This window comes from Oxyura jamaicensis, chromosome 15, assembly GCF_011077185.1.
Source record: "Oxyura jamaicensis isolate SHBP4307 breed ruddy duck chromosome 15, BPBGC_Ojam_1.0, whole genome shotgun sequence".
In the NCBI taxonomy this organism is placed as follows: domain Eukaryota; kingdom Metazoa; phylum Chordata; class Aves; order Anseriformes; family Anatidae; genus Oxyura; species Oxyura jamaicensis.
Window position 1 is genome coordinate 10,962,872 of NC_048907.1, and position 23,424 is coordinate 10,986,295.

A 23,424-nucleotide genomic window follows, 5' to 3' on the forward strand; every position below is an offset into this window, starting at 1 on the left:
ACAAAACCTTACTGTGTTGTTACAGTACCATGGAATTATGTCCAGTAAATACCACATCCCTGTACAGTAATACGATGCCTTAGTAGAGATGTTGGTCTTGTCAGACCAAAGAGAAAGACGAAAGATCCCCCCCAAAATGAGGCCCCCACTTTGAAGATGAGGGTGATAACATATAGTGATGTTTTAAAATCGAAGACATGAGTGAAATAGTAGCAGAAAAAGATTCTTATGCCCTAAAATCGTATATGGAAGCAAACGACCACTTATAATTTAATGCTAATATCTTGTGATATTTGGTATTTTGCCTGTGATATTGGTCTTAACTGTAAGTGTATAAAGGAGTTAGTGTAGCTCTGTATTTCTGAGCATGGGCGTGTGGGAAGGTTGGAAAGTGTTCTCTTATCAACCTATGGAGGATCAGACCTAGGGCCCTTCACAAGGACCTCCCCCAATTTAAACCGAGGGCAGCGCCGAGGGCCCGGGCCCGGGCCGGGGCCGCTTCTCGCGCCCTGTCACACCCTCTGGCCGGCCCTTCCCGGGCCCGGACAAAGGAACCCGCCCGCCGCCTCGGGCCCGCCCCCGCCTCCCTCCCATTGGTCTAATACCGTGAGGGCGTATGTCCTTCACCTCGCTATTGGCAGACCTACTTAACGTGCCCGGCGATCCCCCAATGGGTGCTCCCATTTCAAATCCGTCACGCATGAGGGCGGCAATGCGATTGGCTTGCGGAGCGCCGAGTCCCGCCTGCGCGGAGCGGAGCCGCTGGGAGCAGGCGTTTAAAGATGGCGGCGGCGACGGCGCGGTGCGGGGGGCGGCTTCCGTGAGGCGGCCGCGCTCGGCTTCCCCCCCCTTCCCCTCAGCCCGGCCCAGAGCGGGGGCGGCGGGCATGGCCCAGGTGGGTGCGGGCCGCGGGCGGGATCCCTCTGGCCCCAGGCCGCGGGGCCCGCCGGGGGCGCTCTCCGCGGGCGGGTGGCACCTGAGGCGCTCCTTCGCTTCCTGCCCGCCTTCCCTCCGGGCCGGCCGCCGGCTTGGCCGCCTCCACCGCGCTCCTGAGGCGCCGGGACTGCAGCGAGCGGCGTTGTGCCCCCGCGGGGCGCTCCGCGGCCGGTGCTGCGTGCGGGGCGGCGCGGCGGTGGCCTTCCCTCAACCACCTCGGGCGGCCTCTGCAAGGCTCCGTCCGCTCAACTAACTTTCCTCTCTCCCTCCCTTCCTTTTCTTCTCCCTCCCTTCCAACCGAAAGCCGAACGTTTCTCCTCTGCTCTTGCTCTTTCCTTCCCGCCCCAGCCTCACCAGGCCTCTGCCGAGCCGCGCGGCCCGGCCGGCTGCGGAGGGGCCGCCCCCCCCCCCGGCGTGCGGGGATTGCGCCCCGCCGAACGGGGCGGGGGGGCGCGGGGTGAGCCCGCTCGGCGCTACGGGCGGTGGGGTGGGCCGTTAACTTCTGGTCTGTGAGCGGTGCTCCTCCCCGTGCTGCTGAGATAATTAAGGTGATCCTATTTTTAATTCTGGGTGAGGAGAGAGCACACTGATTCTTCTGGGCAGCTTTTGATTGCCAGGACTACTTGGCTTTTTTAGAAAGCGAGGGGGGATTTTAGTTCCTGTATGTTGTTCTTTACAGCTAAAGCCATTCATAACATGAATGTTTTTTTCCCTTCTTACTAAGCCCTGAGGTGCAGACTTTTTAAAAACTCTTTCCTGTTTCACACAGTTAATTGAAACCATCTAAGCTCTGCCAGAAAATGTGTTAAGCTATCAAAGGAGCAATTGCTGTGCCGTTTCTGATAGTGCCTTTCCCAACCTGTGTGCTCTGCTTGTTCGAAAATGGGTTGAACTGCAGAAGTTCTTTAGTCTTGTCCGTATTTGCCATCAATTGTTATGACTGGCCACTAGACTGACTTTTCTTAAATTACATTGATGACTTACACGAAATGGCTGTTTCCTTCAGAATTTTTCTGTGCTGAAGTTGATAAGTAGGAAGAGATGACTTCTTACATGTAGCAGTAGCTTACTGAATATTTTCATTTTGAGACTTCCTGTGCTGGTTTGCTGAAAATAAAGAGTTCAGTTTCCTGACTTTGTTTTTCTGTATCAGTTCATAATTAATAAGATTCAACTTATTTTTGGCTGTTTGTATAACAAAAGATACAGATAATGTAAAAAAGGTGATTATGAGTGAGGAATTACTTTAGGAAAGGTTAAAGCTGAGCAGATCTTTAAGTGTGGTCATTGCCTTATAACTTGTGCTCTGCAGGCTTGCCATTTGGAGCCAGAGGGTGAGGATGAAGCTTTTATATTTGGGTGGCAAATCAGGAGGGTTCACTCAGAGCCAGTCTTCTTTTTGGGGTCCGTTATATGTAAAGTGAGCAGTTTCTGACAGTGAAACCAGTTTCTTTGGAAAATTGCTTCTTGAAGAGAAAATGTGATACACTGTTCCTTGTTCTGGTAGCAGCTGCAGGTATTCATGTGTTCTTTGTTGAAGCTGCTTACAAGACTGCTGCTGTGCTGTTCTGGGCAGGGACTTCCTCCCAGTTTGGGCAGTGCTGGTTACAAATGTTAACATTCTGTTTTTCTCTTTGAAAACAGAGATACCCTTTTTCCTGTGCACTTTTTGTTATGATCAGTCTGTATTGATTGAGAGAACAGGCATGGTACTTATTAAACATAGAAGTTGGCTGGTTTTATTTTTTTCTTTCTGCTTTTGAAGAACAACTATAACACAGCCAAGCCACAACAAATATTTCCAGCATACTGCTTTTGCTGGGACTTAAGCACCTTGCTTTGTAACATTTAAACATTGACCATGCATCTATGTCCTTGAGTTTGGTTTTGCTATAAAACCTTTTCAAATGATGTAGGAAAATAAAAAGTAAGGTAATCAAAAAGTGAAATTTCCATTTATTGGTGATCTGCAGAACATCAGCTGTGCGTTCATGTTTCCTGCAGTTCATCCAGAGCAGCTTCAGTGTTTTGTGCCAGCTGGTGCAGCTGGCCGTAACGTCCCATATCTTCTTTAGGATTTCTTATGGAAACAGTTGATGGCATGTGGTAGAGCCTTGGAGAATAATATGTGGTTTTTCAGAGCAAGTTAATTAAGCATGGCAATAGGTGAGCTATTTTGTGGTGTTCTAGTGCTATGTAACCTAGTGTGCTCAGAGTTGGTTGGTTGGTTGCCTTATCTGAGGTCCACTTGGCTGTTTCTAACCTTCAGGCTCATATAACTCATCCTTTTGTGTTTTACTCCCTTTCCACTTTCATTTAAAACACCTGATATCTAAGGGAAAACCCTTACTGGTGTTGGCTGGTTTGGTTTGGTGTGTTTTTTTTTTCAGTCCCTAATATAAAAGGCATATTGTAAGTATAAGTTTGCAAGAAAGTAGATGGGAATTAGACCTGTCTTACTCTGCTTCTTCCTGTTTGCTTTTTTGTTGTTGTTGTTTTGTTTTGTTGTTGTTTTCAGGTTATAGGAAGGTATTGTAACCTGTTGTAACTGTAGAGCTGCCAGACTCTGTTACCTTACCCTAGGGATGCAGCAGGTTTATGGCCAGGAATACAAACGCTATTTGAAACCCATCTTGATCTAGTACTACTGGCCACAGTGTGTGTGCTGACTGGTAGACAATCCCTGGCAGTGATTCGGTGTGCTCTTCATTGCTTCAAGGCCAACAAGAAGGGAAAGGCGATCAGAATGGCATTGTGAATAGTGCTTGAACATAATAACAAGGCACCTTTTCTGCACAGAGCAGAGGTGCAGTGGGAGAGGACTGCCAAAGCAAGCTAGGTAGGTAAAAATAATTTTCTCGTGTTTTGACATTGGTGGTGTCAAAACACTTTACAGTAGGAGTAGGATGTATATCAGGGATGGGCAAACTGTATGTATGATCCTGTCTTATGACTGGTCATAAATAGTTTTTCTGGTTGGACAAGGTAGCTCATTGATCATGTGGGAAGGGAGCTCCGTCAGATTCTAGAACACCAGCTTTAAGATTTCATTTGTGTATATTATTTCAGCTTACTCCTCTCAAGTATCTTCAAAAATTTTTAAGCTTTCTTAGGTATTGAGTTTCTAGGGTTTGCTGAACTTGTACTGTGATATTTGACTCTCTATTCAGAGTTAACAGTGAAGACACTAATGGGTTATTACAGAGAAAACCTAAGAATTTATCCTTTCCCGTTTTTATTTATTTATTTATTTTTAATTTGAGGATGAAGAAAGCTATTAGCAAAGATAAATATATTTCTGGAGGTATTCTGTGCAACATGAGGTGTTTCAGAACCTTTTGAAATAAAGAATTGGTCACTTCTAAAAGACAATCATACAATCACCACAGGATGGAATGATTTTAAATTCATAGAATGCTTTTCTTACTGGTGAGTGAGCTGTTTTCATTCTGGAAGGTAGTATCTTGATATCGGAGAAGATGGGCTTATAGCTTTTATCAAGATGGAGTCTTCTTCCTTAGTAAGTCTACAATGCATGTCAAGCTCAATGTTGTACATGTATCACAATTTTGAGTATATTATGCCTCCCTCCCCCCCAACAACTCTGCTGCCCCAGCAAAACTCTTCTATTGCCAAATCAGTAAAATAAGAGTATGAGCTGGTGTATGCTTTGCTTTCTTCCAGCTAGATTTCTGTATGCTGTTGAATTAGAATCAAACCTATCATAACCATTGATACCCAGCTTCCTGCCTTGCTCCAGTTGGTGTTGGAACTTTGCTGTTGAAATTTGTTCCTTCTGGATTGGTGTAGAGATATGCTAGAGAATTGTATTTGGCTTTTCTAAGTCCCTCATGACAACCCAGGCGTTCTGCCCAGTTGCTTTTGAATGTTACACGATGACCCTAGAATGGGTAGAATGTCTCTGCTACCTGGAAATGGTTTGATCGGAGCAGTTTCAGATGGTTGTCTTAGGCAGAGCAGCACTAGTTTATTTCTAGCTGGTAGGAAGATTTAAGCCCAGTTTGGGTTGGCTCAGGGGGACTTGGAGAAACCAAAATATCAGGTAAGAAATAATAATGAAATGTCCTCTTCCTTTTCTCATGTTCTTATAGTCCTGCACAGATGACTAAATTTTAACTGAAGAATCCATCATAACCATTTTAAAAAGAGCCCACTTAATGGAGAGGAGAAAAAAAAAAAAAAAAGAAAAAAACAAACAAACATGCAATTAACCTAAAACAATTGAATGTCTTTGCCAGGATGAATTACAATTACATTGGCTGCTAGATGCCGTGCAGAATTCGTATTTTAACACTGTATCTAGGCCTAAATTCATCAGACGTAACAAATACATGCTCCCATAAACAGTATGGAATATAGGATGAAAAGCTTAATATCTCCTCATCATTTTTGCATGAACTTTTAATAAATTAGGAGATACTCTGTTGCTTCAAGCAAGCTTTAAAAACACCTTAAAGCTTCAAAAAAACCATGTATCTTGTAAGACCATAGACGTTAAAAGCTTGTCAGTTTTTCAGGTTGTCTTAAAGTATAAGTTAATTATCCTTTCTCCTCTGTGGGTAAGTATGGCTTGAATACCAGGTTATTTAGGGGAACTCTCCCATTATTTAAAACGTGGTTTTTAGTCTGGCCCCTGCAAAAGCAGTGTTTAATGCCCCACTTGTTAAACAAGCAGAGATGGTTGACAGTTTATACAGGCAACTCTGTGTTAGCAAATTCTTGTGCAGATCAAAAAGTTGTAAATTGTAAAAACAACCTAATGTCAGCCTCATTCAGAATGGGATCAAGATATCCTGCTTTTTTTTCCACTGGAAAATGTTACTTTTTTTCTACTTGAAATTAATACGGGAAGGAGTTGCTTTTCTTTTTTTGGCTGGGATAATGTTTCCATTTTGTTTTTGTAACAAATATCTTTTTTTTTCTTCTTGTAGGTTGAAAGAAGAAAGGGAGACCTGTTTGTCCAGTGAAGATGCAGTCTTAGTCTTCAGCTATTTAAGCTGAATGCATTGTGATTTCCAATAATTGAGACAGTGATTCTGAAAGCTGTCTACATTAATGAAAAGAACAATGTAGTCAGCTTAACTGAATCATCAGTGTTGCATATTGAATAGAACATGATAAACCAATCTTGATGGACTTATGCATGTTAGGAATATAGATATAAACATTTATTTAAAGCATTGTTTCTTTTTTAAACAGTAGTTTTGCAGTTTTAAAAATGGAGAAATATGAAAATGTACCACCCCTCCCTAAAGAACCTGCAAGAGAAATGAATGTGGAGAATCACACTTGTCCCCCACCTCTGCCGCCTAACGAACAGCCTCCACCACCTCCCCTGCAAACGTCCAGTGACGCAGAGGTAATGGACGTTGGCTCTGGTGGTGATGGACAGTCAGATACCCCTGCTGGGGACACGCACAGTATCTGCAGAACTCAGCTTCTCACAAAGGGATCTGCTTGCTACAAAAGTCGTCTTATAATAGACCCTAACAATAGTGACCAAAGCCCAAGAACTGCTCGTCATGCACCTTCAGTTCGAAAGTTCACCCCAGATCTTAAGTTGCTTAAAGATGTAAAGATTAGTGTTAGCTTTACAGAAAGCTGCAAAAGCAAAGATAGGAAAGTTCTTTACACTGGAATTGAGCAGGATTATAAGGCAGATGCAGATTTTGGTATTAATAATGTCAATGGGGATTTGCATGTTTGTCCTTTTGGTGGTAGTAACGGGAAAGCTGTAGGAATAGGGGGTGAAAATGACGACAAGAAGGATGATGAAAATGATGTTGATCAGGAAAAGAGAGTAGAATATGCAGTTCTGGATGAGCTAGAAGATTTTACGGACAACTTGATGGAAATAGATGAAGAAGGCGGAGGGTTCACATCTAAAGCAATCGTTCAAAGGGATAAAGTGGATGAAGAAACCTTGAATTACTCATATGAGGTAAGTAAATACACATTTTTTGATGGGCAAGAGGGTTCCAGGTAGCTAGAAAAATACATGCAAAGATGTTCACTGGAGATGTCCTCTTCTAAAAATATGTACTTCTTGAGTAAAAATGCAAAATTCTCAAAGAACAGAACTTTGCTAAAACTTTTTAAAATTATCTTGATAAAATTTTTGAGTTGTGTGGTGTCTTCTATAATGTTGTTTTAAAATAACATTAAAAAGGCTTCTTATGCAATTGCAGATCACTTTATTCTGAAAAATGCTAATGCTCACTTATGAAAACTTATTTTCTTGTTTTTCAGTCTTTACTGGGATCATTGGAAATGTCTAGTTTCTCTCTGTATGGAATTACGTAGAGATAACGTATACCTTTTCTTTCCAAGGGGAAAGGGAAGTTAGTAGGCCGCAGGAGGACAGTATCTGATGACATTTCTTTCAGGATGACTTTGATAATGATGTGGATGCTCTACTGGAAGAGGGTCTTCGCGCACCCAAAACAAGGAGACTAGAAAACGAGAAATATGGTGGTGAAAGCGATCACCAGTCTGATGGAGAAACAAGTGTGCAGCCAATGATGACCAAAATCAAAACTGTACTTAAAAGTAAGTTAATATTCTTTAAATATCTGTAAATCTTCATGAGGCTTATGTATGCAGAACAAAAATACACAAGCAAAGTTGAGGATAGAAATTCTGGTCAAATATTGGATATGTTACCCAGTTTTATTGTTTGAAGGCTTCTTACTATAGGATGTGATTTTCATATTCCTATAGAGTAAGGCTGATGTTTCAGGGTACTTCTTATCTTCATATGTCACATGTAATAAGAATGTGTTTTGGTGCATGGATGGGTGGAAAACTAGGAAGAATGTTAACTCAGTACTGAGGAGGTGAACAAGGGTCTGTTTTTTCTCTCTGAAATAGGTGGGAACTGGTTGTGGAATTCTTCCTACTTCAGTTAGATAATTTCTGTTGCTGAAATTGTTGTATGTGAAGTCTTCACGCATGCAGTACTGATTAGAACTATTACAAAAGTCAGTGAGTTAAGTTTTTCAAGGTTCATCATGTGTTAGAAACTTAGTAACAGAAAAGAGCTGAGAATACAAATCAATCCAGAACAATGTACCTGAAAATAGTCAGAATTAGAATTAAGCTTTGAACCTGCTCTCTGGGGAGTGTGTTACAGCTTCACTGTATTCTGAAATAAGAAACCAAATGGTTCTTCCCTCCAAAGCTTTATATTAATACAGGATTGCCAGGAAGCTCTGTTAAGAGGAGTCTGTTCTCGTGATTTCTGATGTAGAAGGGAGTGAGACCATTCTTAATTTCTGGAGTAAAATGAGTAAAACTGTATATTCCCTTGAATGTGAGCATAAGCATTTTATTGCAGTATTATTATTATTTTATTTTTTTTTGCTGTATGGGTCCTCCTATTGGCTTCCTGTACTCTTAATTTCAGTCATGTTTTGTGTAAAAAGTAATATTTTTGATAGCTAAGATATTTAAGTATATAGGCTTGAAGATTTCATTCTGCTGGTATTGTACTTATGTTAAAAATATTTTTAAAAAACACCATTTTTAATTTCAAACTGATTTTTAAATAGCTCTCTGCAGCTATCAAAGAAAAAGCTGCATTGAAATAGAGTATTGAAAGGGTGAAATAGGAGTCAACCACCTATCCCTTGAGTGTTTGAGAAAGGTAGAAGATAACAAAGAAGATGTTTCAAAAGCAAGTGCAACTTTTCCACTGAATATATTGGTGCTTGTGTTGATATGTTGACACAGACTGAGGTGGAAGTTCACCGGTGAAATGAACAAACGAGCCTGTAAAAATCAGTGCTACTACTGCTTTTCATTTGAAAATATAATGGAATGTGGAATTTGGCAGGATTTAACATGGGCTAGAAGCATATGCCTTCTTATTAAAGCAAAAGAAAATCTTTCTACAAAACTTTTTTAGTCTTGTTTCAGTGTTGTTTTATGCTTTGAGATGGAGAAAGCAATAAAAAGGAAAACCTTGCTTGTTTTTCTGTTCTTCTAAGCTGTCTATTCAAGTCTAAAGCTATTCTTTGCTTTGAAGGTCGTGGCCGCCCTCCTACAGAACCTTTGCCAGATGGATGGATCATGACATTCCATAACTCAGGCATTCCTGTATATCTGCACAGAGAATCTAGAGTTGTCACCTGGTCTAGACCTTACTTCTTGGGAACAGGAAGCATAAGGGTAAGAACTGTCAATTACTTATGTACCAAGACTTTAAAAACGAGGCGTGTTCTTGTAAACAGTTGAATATTTTTTCTGCTTTGGCAGGCTTGCTTCCAGAGTGAGAATTATGGTACTTCAAAAATAAACTCTGTTTCTAAACTATGATCTTCCTTACAGTGGTTTGTTTTTCCATTTTTTGCAATGAGTTTGGGCAGTTAAAGTGAATGAGATGATCTTATTTTGTGCCATCTTCGTTCTAGGATATGGCTGCAAAATGTTGTTTTTATTCCACTATGAAATATGTTCAGATTGTTTATTTGTAGCCAGAAAATAAACCTGAGATGTGTTCCATGGTCCATCTGTACAGAAGTAGGCATCTGATGTTCATACACCAAAGGAATCTGCAGAGAGTTGGTTTAATATCATAGACTTAAACCCCAAGAAAGGTCAATGGATTTTATGAAAGTATGTAGTATTTGCTTGTACCTGAGCAGAACATAGTTTGGACTTAAAATGGGAAACTCACTTTGAAGGTTACTATCAGTGTTTCACAGTGCCAAGAAACCACAGTTACGAGCATGCTGCGGTCTTGCCTAGGATAAGATTGCTAACTAAAGAGCAGCTTCAGCTTAGACTAACTAAAATTAGCTTTCATCTTGATTGCGTTTTTTGGTTTTGAGTTTTGGCTTTGCTTTTGATTGTCCTGAGGTACTGAAACCTGTGTTATTTTACATTTGCAGAAACATGATCCTCCCCTTAGTAGCATTCCCTGCTTGCATTATAAAAAAATGAAGGAAAATGAGGAAAGGGAACAAAATAATGACATAACCCCAAATGGGGAAGTATCACCCATAAAGCACATAGATAAATCTTCAGAACTGGACTGCCAAACAGAAGAACCAGATTCCACTGCTGCTGATTCTGGGCCTTTAGATGACAAAGACCCCTCGGGGGGAGATGCAGCTCAAGGAGCCTTGGGACAAGTTAAGGCCAAAGTTGAAGTGTGTAAAGATGAATCTGTAGGTATGTATGGGAAGTGGACTCTTTTCTGGGCTGGTGTTGGGGTAATGGCATTTGGGACGCTTGGGCTTTATTCCTAACTTGAGAACGGAATAATATCTTACCTGTGAGCAAGTGGTAAGTTGTCTTCCCATCGTTTTTTCTTATACAGAGATTTAGAAAAGTAGATCCAGTTTTATAAATCAATTTTGATTGTAGTAAGGGGAAATACATGCTGGGAATTTCTGCTGAAGACTTCTGAGAGTCTGTATGCAAGTTTTACACAATACCATGGAAAATTTGGGTGATTCAGACCTGTAAATTTGTATCTCAGTCTAAGAATAAATTACATCAATCTGTACGTATAAATTAGTGCTGTCAAGTATGTTTGTGTCTTGCAGTAAGTAGCTTTTCTATACAGTGTTTGCATTGGCTGAGTTTTATCTTTTCTCAATATAATCTTTTAAGATAAATGATATGTTTTGCTTGTTTGCCCAGAATAAGTTACAGAAATACAGTTGCATTCAGACAAGAGCTTTGATGCTTCAGTATGTTACTTATGCAAGTCTAATACAGTTTTATTCAAAAAACTGTCTGAAGAATTCATGCTACCTTCACTGCCAAACTTAGAGAGGAACTTGGACAGAAAGCTTGTGTGCCATTTACCACAACTATGTACCTGAAAATACCACCCACGTCAATTAGTGCTGCTTACAATACTGGTATGGAATGTGTTTGTATTCAGAAACACAAAACATGGCATTACATATGTCCTCTTGATTCCAAAAACCATGTCAAAAGATTTTAGAAGTCTAATAAATCATCAATACCTAGTAGCAAAATTAAAACCAGTGAGCATGCACTTACCTCTCCCTATCCTATCTGAAATAGGATCTGTACTATATTACTGCAAATATGAGTGGTCAAATATAAGCGTAACTTGCATTTGGAATTCCTTGTGGAAGGAGACAATGTCAGCAGCTTTTTTTTGTTCACTAACATCTTGGAATGCTACTCATCTTATTTTTGCTGATTAGATCTGCAGAAATGTCCTAGAAAGGAGTAGTAGTTACACTCCAATGGGGGTTGTCTTTTAGTCCTCTTTACATAAAAATTAATGTGTTAAGTTTCATTTAGAAGCCAGCACAATATTCCTGGAGCTCATGGAGCATCATTATATAGCATTCCATGATTCACACAGTTTAATAAATAGGCAGCATTGGCTCATAGTCAGTTTTGGCTTCAGGAAACTGAGGCTAGTAGCAAACTACTGTTACTTAGTGGATACCTTGCTTCAGATCATGAGAAGGTGGATAAGTGATGGAGTAGAACTACTAGCAGTATTTTGTTGGACAATATGCCGGGTATTACATGGGGAAAATGTTCTGGTGACAGAAAAAAGTGTTTTTTTTTGTTTGCTTTCCAGTTTGCACAAAGATTGTGCATTTGATACAGTAGTGAGGGAACTTGTTGTTAGCTTTGTTAGTGAAAATAGTACCTTAACTTTGTGAACTAAAGCTAATATTTTTGCTTCTAGACTAAAACCAATAATTCTGTGTTTAAAACAGTGGAAATAGTGAATTTATTCCTTGCTCAGTGGTCAAGTATAGAGAGTAACTTGCTTGTGTTTCTTAGATCTGGAAGATTTTAGGCACTATCTTGAGAAACGTTTTGACTTTGAACAAGTTACCGTAAAAAAATTCAGAACCTGGGCTGAGAGACGGCAATTCAATCGTGAAATGAAGCGGAAGCAGGCAGAATCTGAGCGCCCTATTCTGCCTGCCAATCAGAAACTCATTACCTTGTCTGTGCAAGATGCACCTACAAAGAAAGGTTAGTTAATCTACCTAGAGTTCAAATGTTCGATGTTAAAGGCAGTTCCAAGCTTGACCGGAGAAAAAAAAATCTGTAACGAATTTATTTGTTTCTTGTTTCAGAATTTTGCATTCTTGGATCCATCATATAAAAAACTAAAGGAAAAATGCTATCAAAATTTTTATTTAAGGCTTCAGTCCTGGTAACTGATTACTAACTTCAGCTATTTGTTAATATTGATGGTTGTTGAATACCATCCTACCCAATCTCTGGTTGCTGCTGTCTTTTCAGCTCTGTACCAGTTCTAATCAGTCCCATATCAGGGACTGGTTACAAGTGTCAGATTGTTTCAAATTAAAACCTATAAAATAAAAATTGACCATTCCCTGTTACAGGGAGATGCAGTTGAAATTTAATCTGTGATTATTCATTGAGAGTTGCTTGATTTTTTTTATTATTATTATTATTTTTGTTAACTATTATTTTTTAAAAATATAGCTTCTACATATCAATATATATTTATATAATACTATTTATATTATGTTTTCCCATGGTGGGAAAAAAATGTCCAGTATAAAAGTAGTACTTAGAGGATGATCTAGTGTAATTATTTTTTCTAAACTGTTGAGTAAGGAAAATTTTGTAAAATTCAAGTGTTTTGTCAACAAAAATTAAGCTTGAGCTAAAAGGTGAGAACTCTTCTTTGTGTTTTTAAACATGGAACGTAATGCATACTATTTATTACAGGTTTTCTTAAAACTCATTTTAATTCTATGATGGCTGCAAAAGAGAATTGTAAGAATTTTTCTAACTTCTATTGTACATATTAATTGTCAGCATTTACTTACATGGTCTGAAGTCAGTGATTTTTTTCCCTTGAAAGATTTAAGTTACCAATGGTTGTTAAAAGTCCTATAAAATATTGCTATATGGACTATTTTAAAAAACAAACAAACAAAAACCCCACATTGCTGACCATGTAATGCTAGTGTTGCATGCGGTACATTAAAATATAGATTAGCTCATTTAAAATACTACCTTAAAAATGAGTTTGCTGAATACTTGTCATTTCCAGTGTACATACTTCAAGGTGATACGTGTATGTAGGGAAATGAGCAAGCATTTCTCCCTTGCAGTTTGCTAATTATTTATTAGTTTGTAGTAGTAATTTTCTTTTAAGGACTGAAACTAATTGTTGTTCTCCTCCCCCCCTCTTTTTTTGTAGAATTTGTCATTAATCCCAATGGGAAGTCTGAAGTTTGCATACTGCATGAATATATGCAACGAGTCCTAAAGGTTCGCCCTGTTTACAATTTCTTTGAATGTGGTAAGTCTAAGTTTTTATTGACCACAATGCTGTTTTGAAAAGCTTCTCTCATGCTTGGATATCTTAATAGTAAAAAAAAAAAAAAAAAAAAAAAAAAAATAATCAAGGGACAGCTTTCCTTGGGAGTGTCTTGAAAGTCTACAGTGAGCCAAATTCTAGCTAGGAAACGCTTTCTGTATATCTCAAACATGGATATGGGCCTTTTATATTTTAAAATATGTGTATGGGGTTTTTCTTAAAAAAATATGACTAAGCGATTCTGGATTGGAGTAACTTACTTGCATCTAAACTTTATTTTAGATATGTAGAGTTAAAAAAAAAAAAAAAAGTACATGATATTGTATGTTATGGTTATTGTTATGCCATGGAGGTTCATAATAAATCCAGTCATCCTAAGAAACTTGTATATGTATAAATTGATGTTAAATATTTAAGAGGACTTATATATTTGTATCCAAGAAATAAAGTCAGCTGCCTTAGTTTAGAGTGGAAGCTATAATTTTTCAGTTACATTTTTCTTGTGTTACATAATGTATTTGAGTTTTTAATACCATAATGTGTAGCTCTTGCATTTACGCTGTGCTAGTGGTGCAAAAAAATAAAAAAAAAAACTTTGGAATTAACATTTAAATTCTGGCAGATTTTAAATGATCTCTTAAAACATAGAACTTCCTCATTTGGAAGAACGATGTACGTGGTGGTAGGTCTCTGTTACACAGAAACTCTTAGGTTTTTATATGCTTCAGTTGTTCTGAAGAGTAAACAATATTCCTCCCAATTGAAATGAAAGAAAACAAATCTTGACAGTGGTGATATTTCATGTTCAGGACTGTCTTTGCATTGAGACTCCTGAAAAGCTTTCTTTTTCTCTCCTCCTCCATTTTCAGAGAACCCAAGTGAGCCTTTTGGAGCCTCGGTGATTATTGATGGAGTAACTTACGGGGCAGGAACTGCCAGCAGCAAAAAACTTGCCAAGAATAAAGCTGGTAATATACTTTTCTTTCTTAATACCAACTGGTGAATTGTTTATCTGTTTTCATTTCTGCTTTGAAGGTGACATATTTGCAATAGTAAGTAGGAGTAATTTTGTTAACAGCTATGTGTCCGTTCATGTCTTCATATTAAAAGAAATACTGTTGTAGAGACTTCTGCCATTCCAAGGTTCAACAATTCACTGGGAGAGAAAACCATGGAGAATCTTCAGAAGTTAATTTATGTATAAACTACTGATATACTGATTAGCTGTAATCATATCTGTTTCCAATTATGAGGCCAATAATTATGTGCTTTCCTTATACTATTGTCTGCTATACAAACACTTAGCTTATGGATTTTTAGCAAATTTTAAGTCTTTGCTCTCCTTTAAGAACAAAAAACAAACAAAAAAACTTCAAGTGGTTGGTTGGTTTGGACCTCTTTCTGATAATAAAGCAATTGCACTGAAATGTTATTTATACTGATTTCCAAGTAATTCTTTCCATTAATGGTTTAAATCTAATTAGTCACAGTTCTAACCATTTAATTCTGTAATTAATATGTATATAATGAATACCTAGATGAGCGTGTGTCTTGCACATTAGAACTTCTTCCTGATCTCCAGACTGGAATGTGTTTAGCACAGAGTTCAAGAAAAAATAACTTCCTAAAATTTAGAGGTCTATAATATGTGTGTGGTACTTGGAGCTTTTGTGAAATTTGTCAACATAGCTAAAACATCAAAATACAGCACACAACTTTTTGTGCATGAAAAAAGAAATTTCATTGTGATAATTTAGGCAAATTCTGAGTGCTCTAGTGGTACAATCATAGGATCCTGCTTTAACAACTCTGGGGTGCTAACATGCCTTTAATTTTTGTTCCCAAGGACACATCACTTGATCTGACAGAGACTTTTTCCCCCCTTTTTTCATGCATTTTCAAAAAGCACTTTTTTCTTAGGTTTAATAGGATTAGGATTAATAGTTGTAAGATTTTCATTATCAACTTACACTTTTTAATAAAAAACAATTTAGTTGTTCAAGTGAATATACTTGTTGTGGTAAGAAGTTTCTCATTTTACCTGTTAAGTTTTTTTGTAAGATAGGTGGTGATTTCTAGGAGAGATGTGAGGCTTGCTTAAAGAGTGTTCCATTCTGCTGCTGTTGTTTACAATCGTTTCAAATAGAGTTAATTGAGACATTAAATCACTTTCTGCAGCTCGAGCTACACTGGAAATCCTTATTCCTGACTTCGTTAAACAGACCTCTGAGGAGAAGCCCAAAGACAGTGAAGAACTTGAGGTACTGACCTCTTCTTGCCTGATGGATGTGGTTTTTGGAATCTCTGTTTTTAAAAACATTACACCTTCAGTGAGAGAAACTTTGGTGAAAATCTGTAACTTTGCTTTTTCAGTCAGATCAAAATGTGAAATTCTTTATTTATGACAAGACCTATGACAGTGAAAATACATTTTTACTATGGGAGGTGACCAGAAAATTTGTTTTGATGAAGAGAGCTAGCCCCTTGTTGAAATATGAGATCACTTGCTGAAGACCTGAAATGTTCCAGGACCCTAGATGGCCTGTACTATTCTGGCTTCCTGAATTACGGCTTTGAAAATTTCAGAGCTACATGCTCTCTGGTTTTGTGTGATCATCTTAGAAGACCAAATAAGATCTAAATGTGCCATGGCTTCTGAAACGTCTTCATTTAGCTGTGAAAGCTCTTACTGCTAGATCAGACAGCTCGTATTTCTGACATTTGAGAAAATTCAAAGGAATAGTTTCTTGAAGTGGACAGTGTGTGCTGTGTTTTCAGCTATTGGATGTATTAAATAGCTAGTTCATCTGTGATACATTAACCTTCAATTCAGCATACTGTAGACCAACAGTAAAGGAAAAAGCAGTGATAAGCCTGAAAGGAATGTTCTTATTTTAAAAAGCAGGCTATACAGGAAAAAAAAAAAAAAAAAAAAAAAAAAATGGAAAACAAAACCTTCTAATAGCTGTTATGTTTTCTTTTATTAAACCACGTCATTTTGGTAAGTAGAATCTCAAAATGAGATAAATAAGATAACTTTGTCCTGAGGGAAGGAGGATGATTTAAAAAATAATAATAAATTATTATAAGACTGATTTTCTAATGTAAAATTGGAGTTGATTTAGGAAAAAAAAGTCTGCAAACATATGATTAGGTATGGTAATCTTAATGATATGGGTAAAGATCTCCACCATGCATTTAAAAATAGTTATTAAACAGACTCTGTTACTCTACTGAAAGCTACATGGGAGAGATGAGGATTTAGAACAGTATTAAAGTTTTGTGTGTATAAAAATTCAATAACCATTTTAAATTCCTTTGTAGTATTTTAACCATATCAGTATTGAGGACTCACGGGTATATGAACTGACCAGCAAAGCTGGACTTTTGTCTCCATATCAGATTCTCCATGAGTGCCTTAAAAGGTGAGGCTGCAGCATGAGGTACAAATTCTGTTGTATACAAGTGCTTTGGGTCAGGGCACATTGTTTGCTTGGATGCTGGTATCCACAATTTTCCTTAGTGAATTAAGGATACTTGTGGGCTGGCACAACAAGCTTACTTTGCTCACCTGGCCATGAGATACCTAATATGGACTGAACTGGTTAATACTGCGTCTTCCTTGAATTTATATTTGCTGGTTTTGCTTCTGAGACTAGGATTTAATTGTGGGAGATGTGAATGTATGTTACTCCTTTATACAAGGTTGCCTCTTCATTCAAGTTACTGATCTAAGAAATAACTGTCAATTCATTGATACCTTAAAAAATTGTTATTACTGTGTCTAATGCCACAGCAGTTACTGACAAAGATAACTGTAACTAGTTCAGTTATTTGTATTTGTACTTAGCTATGATATTGGTTTTTGTTTCTGCTTAAGAAACCATGGAATGGGTGACACATCCATAAAATTTGAAGTGATTCCTGGTAAAAATCAGAAGAGTGAATATGTCATGACTTGTGGCAAGCACACAGTGCGAGGCTGGTGTAAGTACAGTATTTAGTATGGCATCCAATATCTTCCTTTTCTCATGTTCTCCTTTATCCATTTTGCAGGGATGGGTTCAGTTAGCTAACATGTTATATGCTTCTTCTACTCTCTTTCTGGTATCTCAGTTTTGAGTAACACAAGTAAACATCAGTGTTTATCTAATTCCTTAAAGTGCTGATATGACACATTTTCATGATTATTTTTACAGGCAAAAATAAAAGAGTGGGAAAACAATTAGCTTCACAGAAAATCCTTCAACTGCTGCATCCACATGTGAAAAATTGGGGCTCTCTTTTGCGTATGTATGGTAGAGAGAGTAGCAAGATGGTTAAACAGGTGAAGATTATTTTCTTTGATTGTAACCTACCTTGTGATTGTACTGTTGCTTTTGTGTATTTGTGGATTTTGTTTTTAATTACAGCAAAGCTTCAATGGTATCTTATTTCAACATAACCCTGTTGCTCCCTGTCATGGTAGAGGCAGTGTGCATTTGATGAGCAAATCTCAATTCTTCTGAATTGATTCTCATACCTTGCTATTGCCAGAACATAAAATGAGTGCTTTCATTGATGACAATTCCGTTAATGTCATATTTTCTAGACTGAAAATATATAACCTATTTAATATGTAAGTAATTCATGTAAAGCTATGTTATTGCTTAAAGAAATACAAATATCAGAGGTAAATCTTCTATTACATGGTTATATACTTAAAAGCTCATCTGTTGTTGCTTATGGTCCTGTTGAATAGGAGACCTCTGATAAAAGTGTGATAGAGCTTCAGCAGTATGCCAAAAAGAACAAGCCAAATCTGCACATCCTAAACAAGTTACAGGAAGAAATGAAAAAATTGGCACAAGAAAGAGTGAGTATAAGCTCTTCTTTTTACTCTTTTTTAAAACTTATTTACAAACAAGATAAATGGTACAGGTGAGATTTACACTTGTTTTTAGAATTTTTGCTTGTTTTCTACAGATCTCATATGAGAAACGTTGCTCAAAACTTGATTTTTTTAAGGTTTTTTATTATTTTTGGAGAGATGCTTTTAGAGATACTTTAATACTCTATTTGAGATGGGCTTACAACTTAATTTTGCTTCAATAAAATGATTTTTAACATTAGAACAAGTTAGCTATTCACAAAGACTAATGCAAATTTGGCAGAAGTTGTGCAACATTTTTAAAGTGCTTTTTGTTATTATATTGTTTATGTGATTGTGTGGTGGGCTTTGTTTCATGTCTTTTTTTAGGAGGAAACACGAAAGAAACCCAAGATGACAATAGTAGAATCGGCTCAGCCTGGTAGTGAACCTCTGTGTACTGTTGATGTATAATGAGAAATTTTACGAGTGGGGAGCAATAACACAAATGGAGGAACTAGATTTTCAACAACTATTTAAAAATCTGTTTGCTGCAGAATGCAAGATAACTTTTAAAATCCAAGCTGCTTCAGTTATGCATTGTTCTTTTTGCATCATCAGGGCAATATTACTTTTTCCTTTTTTCTTTTTTTAATACCTCTGAGATATGTACGTTTAAAGGATTGATCACAAAGATCTCTACTTGGGCAAATGCACAGAGGACAGGCATGTTCACACAGGATAAATTCAAGCAAGCACTTTTTCCTTGAAAACCATCCATGTTGTTTGAAATGGATGTGTTTTAAGGATGACATTCAGAATTTCTATGTACAGGTTAAAGCTGATACTATATATATATATACACAAACACACACACACACACACACAAATATATGTATATATAAAAGAAATATATGTACATCTTCTTGTATGAACATGCCTAAAACTATTTTTGTGAAAAGTTTTGTTGCATTTCAGCACATAATAATATGCACTGACAAGACACTTTGGTGACAAATACATGAAAATGATGAGCAATGTTCCTAATGCCATAGGATTAGGCCAGTAATGCTGTTTCTTTTGTTTTGTTCTGTTATTTCGTCTCCTGCCAGGCTTAGTTATTCAAGATCACAGTATGCAGATATTTTTTACTACTTGAAAAGAACAAGTATACCTGGTAGTGTTAAGAGCAACAGGCTGGATATTCAAAACTATTGGGATTTATGTTAACTGAAAAGAGCCTATGTTAGTTTACAGATCAGTTGAAAGGGGAAAAATAAGGCTCTACTTATTAGATTGAAATGAAAACTGCAATTTGAAAGACTGTTTTCAAAGCTTAGAGCCAAAATGTAACTGAACATGGTTGGCAGTCTGAAAATATTTTGCCAGTATGGTGTTTAAACATGCTCCACTCCCTTCTCCCAGCAATAAAAAGTTTCTCATTTCATTGGAGTCAGAATATACCTGACTTAAGTCTTAATTTGCACCATAAAATAAAAATAAAAAAAAGAAAAGAAAAAATTAGGAATAATAACAACAACAATGAGAAATATGAAATAACTGCAGCAATTTAGTTTGTTTTTTTTTTAAGCTTTGTTTTTACTTTTTTAATTACATTTTTAGTTTTTGAAGAAAAATGTAACTTCTGCAATGAAAATTAGAATGTAGATTTGGAATATGACATAGAGTAATGAGTAGAGTGAGACCATAACAAGTTTTACTGATAAATAGGAAAATCACAAATATGCAACTATTATAAAATACAATCTTAGCAAACAGGCAGTACTCACTATGTCATCTGAGGCTTTATTATATTAAGCACAGAAGAAATAGTTTTGGCTGTAGTGAAAGCACTGCTTTGAGGTTTTTTCTTCATTTGGTGTTGTTTACTGGGTGATTGCAGTAAGTCTTCTCTTAGAACCATTTTTGTGTGTTCTTTGTCTGTTATGAAAGAATGAAAACCAAGCTGGTGGTAGGGCTTCAATGATTTATCCAAGAGTTGTACTGGTATATTTTACACTCCTGTAGGAGTGAAAGAGGTCAGTTTTTAATTGCTGCAGCTCCTGGTACTTACCTGGACAGTGGTCTGGGGGCTTGGGGTAGGGAGGGGAGAAAGGGAATGTTCTTGTGTTGTGTTTTTTTTTTATTATTATTATTATTTTCTTTTACTACTATTTTATTGTTTAATACCATGTTACATATAGAGTGCTGCAGTATAATGAATTTTGTGCCTACTGGATTTTAACAATATTGGCATCAGTATTGTCTACATTTCCTTTAAGATCATACCTGTTATTTGGAAATACATGGATTTTGATTTTTATTTCAAGCTAATGTTGCATATAATGCTTGAGATTAAATGGGAGTCCTGGAGTCTTACGCATTTCTATTTGAATGATATGCTCAGAGGTCTCTGCAAATATGAATTTACCCACAGTTCTTTATTGTATTTAGCTTTTCAGTTCTGCAAGTTGTAATCCTGTTATGGCAGGATACGGGTAGTTGGAAGACTTGGAAGACTATACATAAAATATTATTTAAAGAAGTGGCCTATCTACAAAAAAATGCCTCTGCTTTTTTTTTTTTTAATTTAGTATAGCTTTAATAAATTTCCATCTTTTAAGAAAAGTGTATAATATTGGTGCAGTAGTGACAAGCAGTGATTACTGTTTGTCTCTGTTTTCTTATTTTTTTCATAAAGACAGGGCTTATATCTTCTATGCCTAAATGTATTACTGCATTAGGTAGGGTTTACTTCAGCTTATGTTTTCAGCAGAAAAAAACTTTACTTGGACAGCACTGTAAAAGACAAATCACCCTTGTAGATCCTTTATTTTTCTGAGATCAGAATGTCAATGTTTTTGCAGATTACCTGCAGAATATATATAGATGCCTCACTTACAAATTTGATTCCATTATTTTTAAGAGGATTGTTGTATTACCTCAGTCTGCCACTATCAGAATCACAATGTGACCATTGCCCTTAATAAAAACACCCAGAGATTTCATTGTGAACCAAAGCCTAGAACATATATTATGCATTCTAAACAAAAACAAACAAAAAAGATGGTATTAGACCTTGCTGCAGCCTTTAACTGGAGAGATGTCCAGAAAATAGCGCAATAACTGCTGGAACAAACAACTTAACTGCTGTTTATTGTCATTGTGAAGTATTCTTGTGTTTTAATGTTTACTATTGTTTGGAGTGTAACAGTCTTGCATTTGCACATAAGCACGAGCTGCTGTGATAGAGGATAGATCATTGCATTAACTTCAGCTTCTGCATGAACACTTACAGTGTGATTCAAGATGTATCCTAAATTTGTCTTGTAACTCTTGTGTGTTTTCTAGGTAATCGGCTGTAAGGGTTTAGATCTTGATTATATGAATGCATAAAAACAGCTGCTGCTTTTGTCACGGACATTTGTTCTTTATCCCTTCTATATACAGAGGAGGATGGGTATTTTTATAGGGATGGAGCGTATTTTTAAGAACTGTTCCATCCTTTGGGAGTTACAGTTTGTGCTTTGCCTATTATGTGCTTTTTGACAAAAGTGTGGTATATTGACTTTAAGGGTTAAATTAGTGTGCATTCAAATCTTTATGGTACTGATGGAAAACTTACTGTGACTTCCAGTGAATAGTCAGATGCTACCTATTTAAACACCAGTAATTCAGCTTTTTCTTACATATTTATTAAACAAAACTGACAAAGTAGTTGGGTACTCAGATATTTGGGAAGACTATTATGCATAAAATTAATTGTTGTATGTAAACTTCCACTTCCCTGTGATGCTGTTAGGCTTTATACAAATACATTTGTAACATCCAATTATTTAAAAGCATGATTGTATCTTATTAATTCTCTAGACTGTACTTTGGTTCTAGAGCAAAATTCAGGAAGTGATAGCTGCCTAACTTTCCACAGGAGGAAACGTGAAGTGCAAGAAGCCATGCTGTTCTTAACCAAATAAAATGTTCAGTTACAGTATTCTGATGTGTATCTGAGAAGGGAAAGTGGGAAAAAAAAAAATCAATCTTATTGCCCAAGTAGGTAACAATGGTTGCTGTTATGAATTGTATTGGGTGCAGTTGCTTGATGCCAGTGCTAAATTGGTACAACTATAAAGCCTCATTTTCACTGAGCCTCTGCTTGCTTTTTTTTCTGCACAATCATATAAGCCTATGTGTTTGGTCTTTGAGTACTACATGTGTATTTTTCAGACAATTAGTTTTGAGCAATAAAGTTTGATATTATAAAATGCTGCAGTGTGATCAGTATTGTGATAACTTAGGCATGTTTAGAAAAATGAACTTTGATCCTTTGCTTCCTGTAGATATATTGAAATACATGTTATTAGTATGGGCTTACTGGTTAGGGAAGTGGTTGTTCAATCACTTTTTGGAAAGGAATTGAATGTGTACAAGGTTAGACATCACTTGAGGTGAAGCTGTGTTTAAGTTTTTTCTTGAATTGGAATTTGTATTTTTACTTAAGTGATGTCAGTTTGAAACACCATCTAATGCTGCTACTTTTGGTACCTGCTGTCATGTGCCTAACTGGACAGAAAGGAGTATTAGCAAGTCTGTGCATGCTGTAACAAAAGTTTGTGTTCAGTTTATATTAAATATACGTTAAAAGTACTTTCAAATACTTTCATTTTAAAATGGTTATTCCTTCTAACAGTCAGCATAGTCTATCCTATAGTGTGGGTCAGGATCCCTTAAATTAATACTAGGCACTGAGCATCTGTACAGACGTTTGAATCTTGACTGGACAGCAAACTCACGCAAGGGTAGGAATCTCAAACAGGTTTATCCTCACGACCAATACACACATGCAAAGTGTGATTTAAGATGCTAAGCTTTGTAGTTCCTAGGGTTCACTAACAGCACTCTTGCTCATCACCCAGGTGCCTGCAATACATGTTTCTTGTGTTAAGGTTTTGCACTAAACGCAACTGAATTTTTCTCTTATTGCACAGGGCTCTTGAGTAAAACAGTTGGGACAATAGCTGAGATAAGATCTTTGAATGTAGTGCAGAGATGGTGTTGAAAACATTGTGTTCAAAAGTACTTCAGTTGTAACCTCAAAAACTGAGTAAGTTGCATTCAAGCTACTTTCTCCTTCAGTAACATAGTTGTGGGATAATTTTTAAGGCTATATCACAACAGTATAAAGAGTGAGGCCACTATATATATTAATTCACTCACCTCAGTTTCCTTCTGAGGGCAGGAGGAGAAAAGCAGAGTTTAGCTTAATGGTATGTAATTAAATTTAATTCAAATTAGTATTATGATGAAATAA

The 23,424-nt window shown here is 37.0% G+C and overlaps 1 protein-coding gene across 1 annotated transcript; it reads left to right on the forward strand.

The window, feature by feature from the left end:
- The first annotated feature begins 747 nt into the window (after positions 1-747).
- Positions 748-22,261, forward strand: DGCR8 (DGCR8 microprocessor complex subunit). The gene is made up of 14 exons (XM_035340934.1): positions 748-895; positions 5,889-6,898; positions 7,344-7,506; positions 8,984-9,126; positions 9,849-10,131; positions 11,743-11,940; positions 13,148-13,249; positions 14,137-14,235; positions 15,446-15,528; positions 16,592-16,692; positions 17,148-17,254; positions 17,467-17,594; positions 18,009-18,122; positions 18,507-22,261. The coding sequence occupies exons 2-14, from the start codon at positions 6,176-6,178 to the stop codon at positions 18,588-18,590; spliced, it is 2,328 nt and encodes a 775-aa protein (XP_035196825.1). The 5' UTR covers positions 748-895; positions 5,889-6,175; the 3' UTR covers positions 18,591-22,261.
- The last annotated feature ends 1,163 nt before the right edge of the window (positions 22,262-23,424 follow it).